Source organism: Neovison vison, chromosome 9 (genome assembly GCF_020171115.1).
Source record: "Neovison vison isolate M4711 chromosome 9, ASM_NN_V1, whole genome shotgun sequence".
Classification (NCBI taxonomy): domain Eukaryota; kingdom Metazoa; phylum Chordata; class Mammalia; order Carnivora; family Mustelidae; genus Neogale; species Neogale vison.
In genome coordinates this window covers 38,315,241-38,332,901 of record NC_058099.1, presented here as the reverse complement: position 1 = coordinate 38,332,901, position 17,661 = coordinate 38,315,241, and the positions used below count along the sequence as shown (strand labels likewise).

At 40.5% G+C, this 17,661-nt stretch overlaps 2 protein-coding genes across 3 annotated transcripts; one reads left to right on the top strand and one right to left on the bottom strand.

Moving 5' to 3' along the window:
• Window positions 1–6,002: 6,002 nt before the first annotated feature.
• On the bottom strand, window positions 6,003–16,751 carry TOPORS (TOP1 binding arginine/serine rich protein, E3 ubiquitin ligase). 2 transcript variants are annotated; one of them, XM_044265540.1, is made up of 3 exons: window positions 16,671–16,751; window positions 14,974–15,168; window positions 6,003–9,565 (listed from the first exon to the last, which is right to left on the bottom strand). In XM_044265540.1, exons 1-3 carry the CDS (start codon window positions 16,671–16,673, stop codon window positions 6,635–6,637), a joined length of 3,129 nt encoding a protein of 1,042 aa, XP_044121475.1. In that variant the 5' UTR covers window positions 16,674–16,751; the 3' UTR covers window positions 6,003–6,634. The 2 variants fall into 2 exon arrangements, with proteins under 2 accessions (XP_044121475.1, XP_044121473.1); XM_044265538.1 differs by lacking the exon at window positions 16,671–16,751 and adding an exon at window positions 15,583–15,711.
• Window positions 16,549–17,276, top strand: SMIM27 (small integral membrane protein 27). The gene is made up of 2 exons (XM_044265541.1): window positions 16,549–16,716; window positions 17,060–17,276. Exons 1-2 carry the CDS (start codon window positions 16,672–16,674, stop codon window positions 17,180–17,182), a joined length of 168 nt encoding a protein of 55 aa, XP_044121476.1. The 5' UTR covers window positions 16,549–16,671; the 3' UTR covers window positions 17,183–17,276.
• Window positions 17,277–17,661: the final 385 nt, after the last annotated feature.

Sequence of the window (17,661 nt, the reverse complement as noted above, 5' to 3'; positions counted from 1 at the left end):
AAACAAAACTCAAAATTCAGTTCCTCAGTTTTACCAGCCACATTTCAAGTAATCAATATCCATGTGTGCTTAGTAGTTATTATATTGGACAGTGCAGCTCTAGGCAGCTCTCAAACTGACTCACTGTTCTCCCTAAACTATCTCTATTACTCTATTTCCTACCTTGAATATTATCACCAGGCATCTAATTCTCACATGGGAGAAGAAGAATCTCATCAGGGGCACCTGGGTGGGGCTCATTGGGTTAAGGCTCTGCCTTTAGCTCAGGTCACGATCTCAGGGTCCTGGGATGGAGACCCACAATGGGCTCTCTGCTCAGCGGGGAGCCTGTTTCCCCCTCTGTGCCTGCTTCTATGCCTACTTGGGATGTCTCTATCAAATAAATAAATAAAATCTTAAAAAAAAGAAAAATCTCATCATACCAGACTTTTCCCTCTTCCTCACAGCCCATCCTCATCTAAATGGTACCCAAAATTGTGTCTAGTCTGCCGCAGAAATATACTGACTCCAGCCTCTGCACTGGATCTCTTCTACAGGCTCTTGATTTCTGGTTTGAGCTACTGCAAAGCTTCTTAAGCAGTCTTTCACTGGGGCTTTCCCTCTCCAAACTTTCTTCTACATTACTGCTGACTGTTTAGGAACAAATCTAGTTGTTCCATTCCCACGTCTAAAATTCCTGTTGGTTCCATCCAATTCATCATCATACCTCTAACATTTAGCACAGACTTGGACCACATGTACTTGGTGTTTGATGAATAAACGAGTTTTACAAACAGAAAAGCAAAGAGATATCCTTTTCCCTAGAAGATAACTGTTTATCTATTTAAAGTGCAGATGGTCAGAGAAGCAGCCTACTCCAGGCAAATACTAGACACCCAATTCTGTTCCCTCGTGTCTACATTAAAGTACATCATCTAATGTTGTGGCAAGCATCACAGCTGCAGCTTCTATGGGGATAACTATGGCCTAACTGGACTTCCACTTTCCTTGCCTATTGCTTTTCTCACGTACAGGTCCAGTGGATTTACCATTCCCCAATACCCTTGTAGGTAAAGTAAGAATTTCCTAATTTTCATGACATTGTAACAATCCTACTGTACTTTTTAAAATGGCCATATTGCACTGTTTTCTAATACCTAAGTGGGCCATGCACTGACTAAAAACTCAGAATGAGGGAATAATTATTTACCAAATTTTTATCATCTTCTCTGTACTTGTGCCAGCTGCTATAGCAGAACACAGGCCCTGTTTAAAGGACAAGCTAGAATACCCACGACACACCTCCCCTTTCCTTCTCTACCTTTAACTGCTGTCCTCACCCACAGTATCTTCCATGTGTACTTCCAGCCTCACTGGTCACTATCCCTTCCAGTCACCTTAACCTCTACCCATTCTAGTTACTTCCAACCATGCTTAGAATTAGGCACTTTCTAAAGTATTTCTTCAGTCTTCTTATACCTACCTCCACTCTATCTACTTGAAACTCACTGGAAAACAAATTCTTTGGTATCTCCCTGTTCTTCAAGTCTAACAGTCACTTCAGAGCTTCACTTCCTTCCCCACACAGCCCAGGTACCAGAATGCATCAGTTCAACTATACTCACCAGTATCTCTCTCAACTCCCGTGCCCCTGCTGTTCCACTAGTCATTCAGCAGAACCCCAACCATAAGTCATCCATGCATTCATTCACTGTATAAATATTGCACACACACTGAATCTCCAACATTAGTTTCTGCTTCTGCTCCCACAGCGCTGAATGCTATCGGACAAAATCACAAATCTTCGTTGTCCCATACAATACCCCATGCCTCAGGTCTCAGCACTTATCGGCAATTCTTAGCTAACCCTCTCTCCATGGCCCTCCGTGCCCATTTTCTCATTCCTTTCCTCAAGCCCTTTATTTATGACCCACCTTTCTCACAAGTTGGCACTGCTTCCTACTTCATGGAGAAAAGCCAGCCTTTACAATATGAACCACCTCATCTCACCGTTCTACTCACAAACATTTCTTTGTACATTATCCTCTTCTGCCACTTTAGACTAAGACTCGCCTCTGCTTCTGCCCATTGCTAATTCACTTACCTGTGTCCTGTGCTCTGCCGTTCAGGAACTCTGTTGCATCCTTTACCTCTCTCACTTGCCTTTAACTTTTCCTGTTCCAAGGTCTCCTTCCCAGAAAGCTTGTCTTCCCTCCATCCTAAATTAAAAAAAAAAAAACCTCTCCTTCGATTTTATACCCCACAAGCTTGCTTCTGAGCATGGAACCAAAAGCAGTTATGTATCTCTCAGACTAAGATCTCAACAGGCCAGGCCTTGTAAGTGGGACCAGAATACCTCTCTAACGACTCTTCCTCACAAATCGGCTTTAGTATTTACTGCTTGTTTGCCTTTGTGACTTTTCCTTTTGCTGGGTATACGTGACTGAAAACTCTGATTGACACACATACAGATAAAACTACAGGCCTATACAGGCGATTTTATTATTAGCCTGTTTTGGAATTATTTCAAACTTACAGAAAACTACAAAAATAGACTTCTTGTATTTGTACCCTCAACTTTTTAACATTTTGCCAGTTTACTTCATAACTGTCCTCAACTACATATGTAGTATTTTTCTCTGATCCATTTGAGAGTAGGCTACATACTCGATCATCATTATTTAGCTTCCCATGCAGGTTTTTCTAAAGGTATCAATCCCCGGACAGGTCTTTATAGTAGTGCCCTCCCCACCACCCTTATCTGCAGTTTTGCTTCTTGTGTTCCAGTTATCTGCAGTCAACTATGATTTGGAAGCCTTTTGAAGTATCTTGAGGTCAATCAATGGTAGCCAAATGCTGCATCACAATGCCCGTCATTCACCTCACTATATAGGCATTTTACCATCCCACATCACAAGGGTCAGTACAAAGCTATTTTGAGAGACCACATTCACGAAACTTTTACCACAGTATATTGTTATAATTGTCCAATTCTTATTATTAATCTCTTATTGTGCATAATTTATAAACTTTATCATAGTTACATACATACAGAAAATACTACATGCAGGGTTGGATACTATCTAGTTGCAGGCATTCACTGGGAGATCTTGAATTTATCCATTGCAAGTATGGGGATACTAAGTTCTGGTCTCAGTGATAGCACATTATAGAAATTTAATCAGCTAATATTTCAGTTATAGCCTTAATGAGCTTAATGTTAGAAATAGACCCATCCTCAGAATTCTGATGAAATCTGATTTGTGAAGAGTAACTCTTCTCCTTTACTTCCCACCCCCTGCCCCTAACAGTGGGAACACCAGGGCTGGCAACAACCCAAACCAGGTTAAACATGGTTTCTGGTATCCTGAAGAACCTTCTGAAAAATTTTCTGAGTCCAGGGATTTGCTGACTGGCTCAGGCTGTCCATACTCATCGGCAGAGGACTGCAGTTATTCCCCACGATGGAAGAACTCCCAGTAAGAATGGGCGATCAGCTTACCCTGAATAAGCTATTGCCCCTTTGTACACATAGTCCATCATTATTACACATTAAATGGGTGGGAGAGGCCTTGGGATTGGCTCCCAAAGAACTTCCTGAGAATGGGAAGTGAAAGTAAGAAAAACTTTTCCCATCATGAATCTGAAGATTGATGAAGTGCAAGTGAAAATGGTTGGCTGCTTTTCCTTTAAACAAAAAAGTCACAAAAGTCACAAAAAAACCACTGAAAACCCAAGGTAAGATAAAATACCTCCTGGACACTGAATTCAGATGAACAGGTTAAAAGAAAATAGTATTAGGCGAAAAGCTGACAGACATGGAAGCCCTCTGAAAGCAGAAGCAGGTCTTAGCCAATTTTTAAAAGCCCTACCACCTGGTCATCCATCCAGTATGTGCTTTAAGCACTTCCTATGTGAAAGATAACAGAAGGGATTTACCAGTACACATATATACAGTTGCCAAAGAACTTGCAGACTTATGAGAGAACACTTAGTAATCAATTACTACAGAAGAGTCCAGGGTTATTAAGAGAGCAAGTAATTGGGGGGAAATAATGGAAGAGGGCACTCTTTACCAGAAGCCTCCTTTAGCTAGAATGGAATTCAGTTCCCAGCAGAGAAGGCTCTGGAGTAGCAGGTAGCAGCACCTCCACAGACCCGAAGCAGGTTAGGATGGCCAGAGCATAAGTGAGGTGAGAGAAAAGCTGTTAACAGGAGCTAGAACCTGAGTAGGCAGAGGTATGTAAACCAGATTATGCTGTTTCTTTTTTTCTTATATTATTTGACAGACAGAGATCACAAGTAGGTAGAGTGGCAGGCAGAAAGAGAGAGGGGGATGAAGGGTCCCCAACAGAGAGCCCAATGCGGGGCTCTCTGAGCCAAAGGGAGAGGCTTTAAGCCACTGAGCCACCCAGGCTCCCCTATGCTGGATTTTTGTTTGCTTTTATTAAGTACCCTAAGAATAACAGAAGTTACTGAAGGATTTTAAATAGGGGAATGAAAAAAATTTTTTTTTAAAATATTTATCTTTTGCATGGTACATCGAGAATGGCTGGAGGCAAATGGGTAGGTGTAGAGCAAAATGGAGAAGTGTGGATGCAAGCAGACCCAATATCAGAGCACAGGTGAGAGATCATGGCTGCCTGGACTGGATGGTACTTACACACTAGAAATATTTAGTGATCAGGATCTGGGGATTGAATGAGAGGGCTAAAGGAGGAAAATCGAAGACTGGGATATTTTTGGCCTGAACACCGTAAAGAGGATGATGTGATGGTCCCTGTATTAAGATAAGTTTCATGTGACAGAAAACATTAAGATAGGTTTTCACTAAAATGTTTTACTAGAAGCATCATGTAAAATCAGAAAATAGCACTGTTTTTAAAACTTAAGAAAAAACTATAAATCATGTCATAATTTCAAAGTATATTCCTTGATCAACTACCCTATAGCCTTCCCATAATTTCTCAGTGTCTGAGCTTACTAAAAATTGCCAACATCAATTTAGATGGTCACTTTAAAACAATTTCCTACTGCCATTAGGACAAATACAAACATGATCTACAAAGCTTGGTCCCACACACTTTATCCTTTGATTAACTTTGCCTTCTTTTAATTTTTTTTTTAAGATTTTATTTATTTATTTGACAGACAGTGATCACAAGTAGGCAGAGAGAGAGGGAGAAGCAGGCTCCCTGCTGAGCAGAGAGCCCAATGCAGGGCTCGATCCCAGAATCCTGAGATCATGACCTGAGCTGAAGGCAGAGGCTTAACCCTATGAGCCACCCAGGCATCCCAACCTGCCTTCTTTTAGTTCTTGAATATGCTAGGCTACCCTTCTGCTTTTGGATCTTTGGACATCTCTTCCTTTGCTAAGAACACCTCCACTCCTAGTTAACATCTACTTGTTTTCTGAATCTCAATTCAGCCATCACGTCCACGAGTTTAGGTCCCCACTGAATGTTTATATGAAATTATACTTTCTCTTCAGAGAACTTATGGTTTATAATGTTTACATAATGTCCCACGAGGCAAGGAGCAGATGTGCTTTGTTCTATCACTGAAATCCTAAAAACATAGTCTATATCATGTCACACTGCAGGCATCCCAACTTCTGTTTAACAATGAATGAATATGGTAGCAAGGCAATCTGAAGGCTGAATTAGACTTAATCCAAGTTCTGTTCTTCCCTGGCAATTTTACTTTAGGTTAGATGGAGAGCACTTTGTCATCTCTAAAACAGAATAAAACATAAATGTAACCACTTTGTGTATAAGAATTACCAATGTAAAAGATGTCTGGCAAGCTATTTTTAGTAAGTTAAAAGCTACAAAGCTGCATTTTGTTGAAAACAGATATACCTTATAATCAGATTAACTAAAATAATTAAAGCTATGCAGTTAAATGCAGATCACCTAAAATTTAGTATTTACGACAAGTATATTGTTAACTATTTTAAAGATTTTAGCTCCTCTAAAACAGATTTTTTTTAAAAGGTAATATTGCATAGGAAAATTTCTGGATTCATGTTTTAAAGTATTACTATTTTATTTTTTATTTTGTTGAATACACATTTCTTTCACTGGCAGTCCAGATGAACAAGTATATAAATGAAATATTTAAATTTTGCTTTTGGCAGATGTCAAGATAAACTGTGCAGATTAAAATGCCTCAATTTAACCTGAAGAAATGGTTTTGAATCATACAAATTTTTAAGAAGAAAAATAAAGACTGTCCAAAGGGATTCTCCTAGCTTATAACACATTTCCAGAATAACTCTCAAAAAAAAATTCAAAAATACTCATTGACTACTTTAAAAATAGGTCAATACCATATGGCTTTATGAAATAACTTCTAAAATTTATATTTTTTTATTTAAAAAGGACCCCAAGTTTTAAATAAACCGCTAGCAATATCATTTTCCTCACTTAAAAGTGCATATCTCTGAGGGTGGGACATACATACTTTTTGAACAAATAATGATTTTTACAAATTTTTAACACACACACACAAAAAAAAATTACTTAAAATATTTTTAAGGGGGAAAAGAGTTTTCACCAAAAGTCATCTTTAAATAGACTGCAGTAGATGACACTGTTCCTTTTTTTGTTTTTTAATACCATCAGAATTCTCAATGAGATGCTTTGGCAGAGTTTTAAGACATATCATGGTCTCTACCAAATGACACTGACATTAATGATGTCCGTGGAGATGGCAACTGCCTTGATGGCTCAGTTTGAATAGACACGTTACTGGGCTGACTCTCCAAATCAGAGGCAAAAGTACTCTCTTCTCTTACATCAAGAGTTTGTTCAACTGAAGCTGGCTGGTGTGGAATATTATCCACAGTTTTGTTGGCATTATTCAAGTCGCTATTAAGCATGGTAATATTACACTCCTTGTCCAGGATGCCAAATTCATCTTCTATTGTAACTACATCTTTAGCTTCAAATGGTTCCAAGGGAGGAGGCAGAAACTCATTTTGTAGACAGTCCTGAGGACCACCATTGTCACATTCTGTATCCTCCTTTACTTCAGAATCCTTATCACTATCACTGTCAATGGTAATTACAACTGGCGAACGTGAAGGATTGTCCCCGTGATGTTTCTTATGCTTCTTCTTGTGCTTCTTCTTTTTCTTTTTATGATGTCTAGTTGAATCAGTAGCTTTCCCTTCATAAACTATCTCTACACTTAGGCTCCGGGTCCTCCTTTTTTTCCTCTTATGTTTTGTCTCTCTGTCTGATGACCGGCTGTCTGAAAAGCTGTCACTCTCATTTTTGTGGCTGCCATCAAATTTTGATGAGGATTTTTGGTAATGACTTTCCTTTACTTTAGAAGCAAATTCACGAGAAGGTTGAGCCACTTCATTAGTACCCTCCAAATGCCGTGTCTTGTATTTTCGTTTCCCTCCAGGCTTTTCATTTCTTACCCAGTCAGGCCCTGTAGATGCAGTCTTTGATCTATTACTGGATAGGCTCCTTGATCTATGCCTTTCATAGTAGTAATACTTCCTTTCACTGTGATTATTTTTTTTCCTAGCATTTGTCCTTTCAGAAAAGGACTGAATTCTAAATTCTGGACTTGAAGATTGTCTGGAATAATGAGCTCTGGACAGAGTCCTCCTCCTGTAAGATGATTCATAGCCATCCCTGTCCTTGTTTCTACTATAGTAAGTATACTCCCACTTGTATCTGCTTCCATAATTATTTCTTAAATAGTAACGATCTCTATTTCTGCTCCGTGATCTTCTTTTACCATGATCACTGCTACGAGATCTTGATCTGCTTGTGCTCTCACTACTGAGAGAGAGAGTTTGGCTTCTTCGTGACCAACTGCTATCTCTAGTTCTTGATCTCTTTTTGTCTCTTCTACCTCTAGGTCTGCTACTCTCCCTGCTTCTGGATCTTTTGTTTTTCATCCTTTTCTTCCCATGATGCTTTCTACGATTTTTCTGGTCATGCCCACTTCTGCTCTGGGAACGTGAATCTGAACTTCTTGATCTTCCCCTCCTCCTGTGTCTACGGTTATATGGGGAATATACTCTGTCTCCTCTGACAGATGAGCTCAGGTCTCTGGGAGATGACAAGGATGTAGAGTGTTTCTCTTCCTTCTTTGACTTGATTCTTTTACCAGAACCACAATGATCTTTATTTATTTGCTCATCCTTTCCAAGGACAGAGCGTGGAGATGAACATCTACTAACATCACTATCACCAGAACTGTAAGACTGTTCTTGTGTCTTCACAGTCTCCATTTTTTCGTAAGACCCTAACTCCTCAGAATCAGAGGACAGTTCAACAAGTTCTGGGGTCCTCTCAGCTAGTGGTTTAACAAACCCAACAATGACACAATTATCTGAAGAAGAATCACTGTCATTATTTAGGTCTTCATTAGTTTGTACTCCTTGTATCTGAGATGTGGCTCTTCCTGTTACAAGTTCTTCATCTGAACTATCAGAAGTATTTAAAAGGGAAGACATGGCAGCATGCACCTGCTCTGAGCTTGAGTAAGATGGTCCTGGAGTTTCATCATCCCACGGTGCCTGACTAACAGTGGTTACATTGATATCCAACTCCTGAGTCTCAGCTTCATCAGGAGATATTGTTATGACTGAAGAATCAGAATGGCTACCTTCTTCATATGAAGGAGCAGGGCAATCATAATTAGCATGCTGGTCAAAAGCTGCCATGTTAAAAGGAGATCGAGCAAAACTGATAAATTCATGTATAAAATGCTCAGTCCGATTAAGCAGGAATGGTCTTAAGTCAGACACAAATTCCCGACTCTCCAAGTCATAGCGAGTGACATTACTCATGATGATGTGCTGGACAATATTCACTAAAGATCCGTGAGCTCCAAAAAGAACCGTAAGTTCACGTTTTAACCAGGGAACTAATCTGTGAAGGCAAGCTGGATTTCTACGGAAAAATTCAGCAGAAATATCCCTGCAGCGACCACCATCTTCAATATTTCTAACACGGGCACCAGCACGGTAGAGAGTTCGTCTAAAATTAATAATATCCTGTTCCTGAATTTTCCGCAAAGATCTTTCATCTGCATTTGGCCTCCTAATTGCAATCTGTCTCATAAGTTGAGGAACTTCACCATTTCTAGGTCTTGTTGAAATGCCTAACCCTTCAAATAGTACTCCACTATCTGGTGGAGTTGTTGTTCTTCTATTCATGGTATTATTAGGTGAATAAACAGAAGCACTTCGATCCCTTGTCATAGTTGTACGATAGCGAAATCTTGGAACATCAGGGGTTGCAAAAGAACCATTATATGAAGGCCTTAGGACATACTCCTTGAAGTCATCTTCTGCCCTCACAGAATGGAAAATAGAATCAAAGGGCTGTTTACACAGTGGACATTCGGCTTTGTTTTTTGACCACTCCTGTACACAGCGAAAACAGAACTTATGTAAACAGCGATCTAAGTAAGACACATTATCAAACCTATCCAAACATATAGGACACTTAGAATCAGGAGATGCATCAGCTGGTACTGTCTGTTGCAATTTGCTAGTACCAGCTTTAGGTGAAAAGTTGTCCATTTTAAATTCCTTAGCAGCTGATGCCATTATCTGTAAAAGGGAAAAAAATACATCAGTAACCGGATAAAAAAAAAGACAAGACTAAATCTGAAAAAAAAAAAAAAAAAAAAAAGCAAATAATGACTGTGAAATATACTTTGGTGAAACAGTTGAGTAGCTCATTATCCTTGTAATATGAAGGAGCAGGGTAGCATAGTAATATAGTACTTAAAATACAAACCCTAAAGTCAGATACTTCATGGCTTTGAATCCTGGTTCTACACCAGCAGTGTGACTACAGAGATCAGCAATAATAGAACCTGCACCACAGGGTTTATGAAGATAAAAAAAGGGGCCTGGTATATAGTAAGTTCTCAACTATTCTGTATCATTCTGTTCTTTTAAAAGAGAATTAAACTGAGAAATATTTAACTGAAAATAACTGAGGATAGAAAATCCACCAAGTACCCAAGTATCCACCACTAAGATTTAACAACTTAACATTTTCTCATGGCTATTCCCCACTTTTTAAAATGCCCCTTATCTTCCTTTCTCCTATTCCTCTCTAGAAAACAAAAACCCACAACACCCCAGTCCTCAGTGGGTGTTATTTCTATGTATGGTTTTAGATCTTTCATACATATGCCCTAACAATATACACTATCACTACTTATTTGTGGAAAGCATTATATATGCACCTTTAAAAATAACTGCAGCGAGATAATTTGCATACCAAAAAGTTCACCTGTTTAAACCAATTCTGTAGTTTTTAATGCAAGATTCTTTCACACACACAAAAAATATCTTTTAGTGAAGATTAAATGAAATAATAACTGTAAAAGCATTAAAAGATAGTTCCTGACTTCCAGCAACTACTGTGTACATGTTAGTTGCTGTTATTACTATACTACTGTTACACTACCACTTTCCGTTCCTGATTCCTTACAGCATCCCTAAAAAACCTTGCTTAGCTCAGCCTTTTAATCCAAAGTCAGCCACAAAGTTTCTTGAAATCATGCTTCCAGTGCCCTTCCCTCATTTTTTCCCACATGGATCACTAAAATGTTAACAATTAGTTTTGTTTGCTTTAAATTTATCAGTTTATGTTGACCCATAACTTTCAAAATGAATTTGCCAGAGCTGAAATATGGTGTGCAACACATTTTTGGCCTTCTTACCTTGTAAAATCACTCTTTAGCTGCATTCTATACTAATCATTAAGTATATATTAAATATTTGCTTCTTCCTTTATGTTTTCTGGGCCTATTATTCATCTTTTCCCATCTCATCTATCACAGGAAGTTTCATCAATGGTCAACTGCTACCAGGTGAGTCAAACAACAGATTTTTTAACTTTCTAAACTACGGCCATACCGAACTCTTAACAAAAACAAAATCCATAACAAAAATTCATGACTGTAAAATATAACTATTTCATCATGGTTTTCATATTAAACTTAAGAGCTCATCTAGGGCCTCTTAACTTTCCCAGAGATATACTTAATCAAAAATCAATTAATGCTGAATGAATGCTTCTTCAGGGATCCAAGTACTTCTAGTTTTCCATTTTCTAGACTACAAATACAGAAATCACTATTATTCTTGAACAGCATATAATGATAAACTTCTTGCTAATATACTGAACTGTATATAATACTAATATTAATTGTTAATATACTTAAACCTTAATATTACATAAATTTTTCAGCATTTGCCCCTACTTCTAACACTTTTACTCTTCCTCTGAAGGAAAAAAAAAAGCCTAAAAATAAAAATTTTTAGGATCACAGAATATTAGGGGAAGGAATGAAGAGTGGAGAAGGAACTGAATAGCTCTATAAACTGGAGCCATCTGATGAGATCTAGATTTCAGTTTGCACCTCTATGCAGTAATACTTTAAAAAAAAAACTAGTGAATATAAGTTAATAACTGTATCTTAATTTGTACCTTGAAAATTAGAATTTTAGTGCTTACTGAACACTTGCAGTTCACATAAAAACTGAATGCATTTTATTAAAGGAAATTAGTAGGTAGTAAACTTGAAGTTCAGATAAAATCTTACCTAAGCAGAATAAAAAAAAAAAAAAAAAGCAATCTTATGGGCACGTGAGTGGCTAAATCAGTTAAGCATCTATCTTCGGCTCAGGTCATAATCCCAGGCTCTTGGGATTTAGCCTCACCTCAGAGTCCCTCTCCCTCTGACCCTGCTCATGCATGTACTCTCTCTCCCTCTCTCAAATAAACAAAATCTTAAAAAAAGAAAAAAAAATATTAGTCTTCCCGGGCGCCTGGGTGGCTCAGTGGGTTAAGCCGCTGCCTTCAGCTCAGGTCGTGATCTCAGGGTCCTGGGATTGAGTCCCACATCGGGCTCTCTGCTCAGCAGGGAGCCTTCCTCCTCCTCTCTCTCTCTGCCTGCCTCTCTGCCTACTTGTGATCTCTCTCTGTCAAATAAATAAATAAAATCTTTTAAAAAAAAAATATTAGTCTTCCCTTTCCTAGTTTTATAAGTCTGTCAACCACTTTGGCAGCACAGCATAAAGCTAAAGAATGATCAGTAATGTCCATAACAAATAAAAAGAATAAACTAGATTTGTATTGTATTTCTCACAGCAATATCTGTAGCTACAAAGAACACCATTCATCAGAAACATCAAACAATGGCAATGGACATACATAATCAAAGAAAGAGATTTACTCCTTCAAAAGCATCACTAATGCTAAAATTAAAACATTTGCTAATGGAGCATCAGGCTGGCTCAGTCAGTAGAGTATGTGACTCTTCATTTCAGGGTCATGAGTTCAAGCCCCATACTGCGTATAGACATTACTTAAAAAAAAAAAAACTTCTTCAAATATTTGCTGAAATACAAATGAAGCAGAATTACCATATGACTCAAGGACTCAACACCTTAATTTAATTTCCAAAAGAAATTAAAACATATGTCCACACAAAAACTTGCCTGGGAATGTTCATAGCTGCATTTGTCCTAATAGTTCAAAAGCAGAAACAATCCTATCAACTGATGGAAAGATAAATAAAATGTGGATTCAATGGAATGAAAATGGGAAATAAAAAGGATGAAACACTGATACATGTTACAATAAGGATGAAACTTTTCATTAGGCTAAATGAAAAAAAAAAGAAAATTAGGGGCCCTGGTGTGGCTCAGTGGGTTAAAGCCTCTGCCTTTGGCTCAGGTCATAATCCCAGGGTCCTGAGATCAAACCCCGCATCACTTTCTGCTCAGCAGGGAGCCTGCTTCCTCCTCTCTCTCTGCCTACTTGTGATCTCTGTTAAATTAAAAAAAAAAAAAAAAAAAAAGTCATGAAAGAGATGTATGATGCCATTCATATGAAATGTCCAGAACAAGCAAATCTCTGGATGGAAATAGACTGGTGGTTGCTGGAGGACGGAGAGGGATTACAAAGTTTATTTCTGGAATGATAAAAATGTTCGATTACAGTTGCACAACTCTTTAAATATACTAAAACCCGCTGGATTATATACTTTAAACAGGTGAATTTTATGGATGGAATATAAATTATATCTCAACAAACCTGTTTTAAAAATACAAATCAAGGCATAAAATAGCAATGGCTAAGAGTCGGATTAAAATCTGTAGGTTTATAAATTCTGGGTTTGGGTAGTAAAGGTAGACCTGATGGCGAATTTAGTGCTCAGGTTCTAGAAGCCTGAAATAAAGGTTTCTCTCTCCTAACACTCTAGGAATTGGGACTTCAAGTTAATTTCCCCATAGACATAAAGATGAAATCAATTCTTCTGATCCCATATCCTTAACCATCTCCCAAATTCTAAATAAAGTTTATCATCTTTAGGATACAATGATTAAGTCAAACCTTCCCCAAATTTTCACATCTACCGGCTGTAACAGAGGTAAAAATCCTTCCTGTCACATTTTGGGGGAATTCTAGGTAATTTACAATCACACTTACCTAGGGAAATGGATGAGAGGGGGTAAAGAATCAAGAGGCTGGACATTTAAAGATTGTGCTGATTATATAACAGGGGAACGACATTAATTCTAATGCAGAGCCAGGGTTGAAAATCAAAACCACTTAATGATGTGATCTGGAGGAAGTTATTTAATTTCTCAAAACCTTGAATGTTCTTAATTCTAAAATGGGTTAAATACTAGTACCCACGTGAAAAGGTAGTTGTGTGAAGGCATATATTCTATGTAAACCCTTAGCATAGTGATTACCATGCAGTAAAAATTTCATAGTGTTTCCCTATGTTATGTGAAAATAAAGTTAACATTAGTCCTTTTCATCACTTACAACTGATTATAAAGACCCAGAAAGATGATAGCGTATAACAAATCATCTTTTTTTCTTAATATAATTACTGTATATAAAATATCCAAGGGGCTAAAAAGGGTTTACAAGCAGATGAACTAGAATAAGCCCCAAGTATTAAAAATACCTGGCTTCTAACTCTAACAACCTTTCTGAAATTACTGTACCTCCCACAACTGCAATTTAATCACCAGTTCCAAAAGGTCATACGGATCTTACAGGATCTATTAACGAGATCCTATAAATGTTGACTCCAATTTCAACCATAAAAAGAACTGCTTGGGAACCATGCTGCACTAAAGCCACTCATTTCAGCTAAGCCTGATTGTTTTTGGCTGACTATAGCTTTGAGTTTCATTGACTAAAAACAAAACCAAACCCAACCTTCACCATTAACTTAAATCTTGGGTAACTCTTAATTTATCTTAAATAATACTGAAAATTACCTACCAAAAATTCTGTTCACTCCTGCCCTTAAAAGACTGTTTGCTCCATCTCAGCACTGCCCCCTGCCAGTCTAGGAATCAGCAGCCTACGAGGAAAGCTGCACTAACCGGATGGATGGAGAAACCACAGGCAAGCGAGCCTAGCCCACAATGTGTAACACAGCACAGACAACTCAAAGAGTCACGGTGATAGTGGCTTCCTTGGGTTGAGAACGGCCATCGACCAAGATCGCAGATAAGGCCCCCGTGCATTACATAATCACAACGAACTAAAACACTGTTACTCCCATTTTACTGACAGGCAGATTATGACCCCTCAACTAACCTCTGCCACACCTCTGAGAGAGGCGATGCCACGAATGAGACGCGAACGTTTTGTTTTCTGGGGTTCCCCCCACCCCAAAGAGACCAAGCTCTTTCCAGTACACCGCTACGCTCGCGCCCCACGGGAAAGGTTCTAGGAAACGCAACTCTCCCCCGCCCACCCGCACAAATCCACAGGTGCGCCACGGGAGCCGCCAGCCCGCCCGCTGGAAGCCCAGCCCCGCCCCGCCCCGCCCCGCCCCGCCGAGGCCCGGAGGGCCCCTCAGGCCCAGACCGCAGCTCCCAGGTCTTTGGGCCTCGCTCCAGGCCGGGAGCTACGGCTCGCCCAGCCCTTCCGACCCCCGCGCCCCATTGTTCGGGATCTCACTCACCTCGGAGGATACCGACGCAGTCCTGGCTGGGGCGCTCGTGCCAAGCTCCCGGCGGCCCAGAAAGCTGGGTCGGTGACGGCAGGATCCGCGAAGGCGTACCCGGCGACTTCTCCGCCGGCCCTCAGGAGCGGGAGCAGGCGGGGGCGCTTCACCCTCCTCGCGAGACAGCGGAGACCCCGGCGGCTGCTGCGAACCCTGTGACGTAAGGAGCTCATCACCAAAGGCAGCTTGGGGGACGGCAGCAGAAAGCGAGACCCACTCCGCAGCCCCCCGCGCGTCAAAACACAACACCCGCGTGCGTAACGCCTGCGCAGTAGAAGGGCGCCGGCTCAGAGGGCGGGGCCTAGAGCGCTCGGCCAAGCACGGGCCCTTCCCCCACCTGTCCCTTTCGTTCCAGGAATAAGAACGACAGGACCTTCCCGGGCACAAATCACTACCATCACCATCATTCTTGTTACCATTAGTTTCTGGGGGGTACAGGCACAATACTTAATGTTCGCTCCTAACTTACGCGGAAAACACGGTAACTAGCTTGGTCTCATTTAAACCTCACCGAACTCCGCGAGAAGCTACTAAAATGATCCCTAGCGTATAAAGAAACTGAGTTACTTGAAGGTGAAGTGACCGCCTCCAGTTGCACATCTGGATCATAACACGGGGATTCGGATGGAATCCAAAGCCAGAGCCCAACCAGTGTCCTATGCAGTCTTCATAAAGAAATCTACTCCAGTCTAGGGATAAACAGGGATGACCTAAGAGAACAGGGCCTTAAAATCTTCCCAATTTTTCTCTCAAAGAATATTTTCCCCTTCCCCATTCCCCTGAATCTGGATTAAAAACATCTTTAGGTGATATCCGAGATGTACAGAGCCAAGTCTGAGCCTAAAGTGGCCCACTGCCCCATTCTACCCACAGGCCTCAGATGTGAGCGTCCCAAACATTCTTGAGCTAAACTAGGTATAAACCGCCCGCCGTCTCTGGCTTAGTATCTGATACGCGCTACCGTTCTAAGCACATCACAAACGCTCAAAACACACTTGTTGATTGGCAGGTACATTACGCCAAGTAATTCGTGCTACGTTATTTCGTCTTAGAAGTACCACTTATATCCACAAGCCACTGCGTTCTCAAAGACTTTTGTTTCTGGAATAATGGCTCAATTAACACGGCCCCCCGCAACGATTCGTCGCTGTTATATAAAAGTGGGTGTTCCTCTTAGGTCAATGATGAATATACGAACCTCTCTCTGTATTATGTGGAAACAAGTGCGGGAGGAAACGTTAATCCCTCCAGCGTCAGAAGCCCGTGTAATATCTAAAATGAAGATTTTTTTCAAATAAATTTTTTAAATGCACACGACGGTACATTATCTTTCATGAATACTGCACTCCAAATGAAAGAAGACCGGATGACAATGCACGCCCAAGTAAGTAGCAAAAAAGGCCATTTTTAACGTGTTTTCTCCTTTATTTCATCCCCTCCCTCCACCACGAACTAGGCCCCCATGTCACGTGAGCCCACCCCAGCTCCGGGCGGAAGAGGCCGGCCCCGCGGATGGGAAACGCGCCCGGAGGCGAGGGGCGGGCGCTTGTGCCCGGCTGAAAGATGGCCGCCGCCGCTCGGCAGCCGCCGCCCCGGAGGTTACTCTAGGGCCTGCAGTTTCCCTCCGTTCCCGCGGGCAGCCGCTGCCTCCTTACCATGAAGCCAGTGAGTCGCCGCACCCTGGACTGGATTTATTCAGTGGTAGGTCCCTGGTCTGGCGAGGCTCCACGGGGTCGACTCCGTAGGCCCGCAGGCGGAAGGCCCCCTATTTCTTCAGCGCCCAGAAACTCCAAAATCCATTCCTGTGTTAAGGCTTTCACTCTCTCACCTCGACTCCGCCTCTTCCTGGACGACACGCTCTTCCGCTTCTTACGTAAGGGCGGCTGGGTGTACTGGCCTCCAGAACCCCAATTATTCGAGTCTTTAACTGTAATTCCCACCTTAGCAACGTACACGGCAACCTGTTGGGGCAAGGGGAGGGAGGGAAGTATCGTTTGCAGTAATTTTCTTTTTTGCTTGTATTCCCCTTCTTGCATTTTTTTAGTTGCTCCTCGCGATCGTATTGCTCTCCTGGGGATATGTCATCTATGCATCAACAGTAGCCGCACGACGACAGCTCAGCAAGGAATACCCAGACAAAATCTCGGGGATGAATGAAAATTTGTAATTCCTCTGGATTTAATTTTGTGCACACAGTTCTTTACCTGATGTTTGTCTGGCATGTGTCTTGATTTAAAGTAAAATTCATTATGCAAAGTTTCCAAATTTGTTTTTTGCATAGTCCTTTATAGTAACCACTGATCTAATTTTTGCAGAGGTTTGTCTTCCACAAGAAGACATTTTTATAAGAAACATAATTGTTTCTTATATAAAACAAATCAAGCTAGATCAGACCGCATGTGACTACTGAATCACAGATGGAATGACATGCTTTTCAACCTAGAGTTCCTGAAGTAACCTCTTAAAATGCCTCAGTCTTCTCTAAAACAGTGTGGAATTGCTGTTCTTTTATAATTCTTTACCGCAACATTTCATTCTGTTACATACCTTAACATAAGATCAGATTAAGTACTGCATAAGAAAAAAAAAAATCTATCATGTGACTACTTTTCTATCCTGTTTTTCAAGTTGAGAATGGCCAAGAAA

Excerpts from the sequence above, each read along its gene's own strand:
- TOPORS (XM_044265538.1), bottom strand. The coding sequence starts at position 15,624 with ATGATCCAGATGTGCAACTGGAGGCGGTCACTTCACCTTCAA. Across the intron at positions 15,169-15,582 it reads GGCGGTCACTTCACCTTCAA|GGTTCGCAGCAGCCGCCGGG; the intron begins GTAACTCAGTTT and ends CTTACGTCACAG. Across the intron at positions 9,566-14,973 it reads CTGCGTCGGTATCCTCCGAG|ATAATGGCATCAGCTGCTAA; the intron begins GTGAGTGAGATC and ends TCCCTTTTACAG.
- SMIM27 (XM_044265541.1), top strand. The coding sequence starts at position 16,672 with ATGAAGCCAGTGAGTCGCCGCACCCTGGACTGGATTTATTCAGTG. Across the intron at positions 16,717-17,059 it reads TGGACTGGATTTATTCAGTG|TTGCTCCTCGCGATCGTATT; the intron begins GTAGGTCCCTGG and ends GCATTTTTTTAG.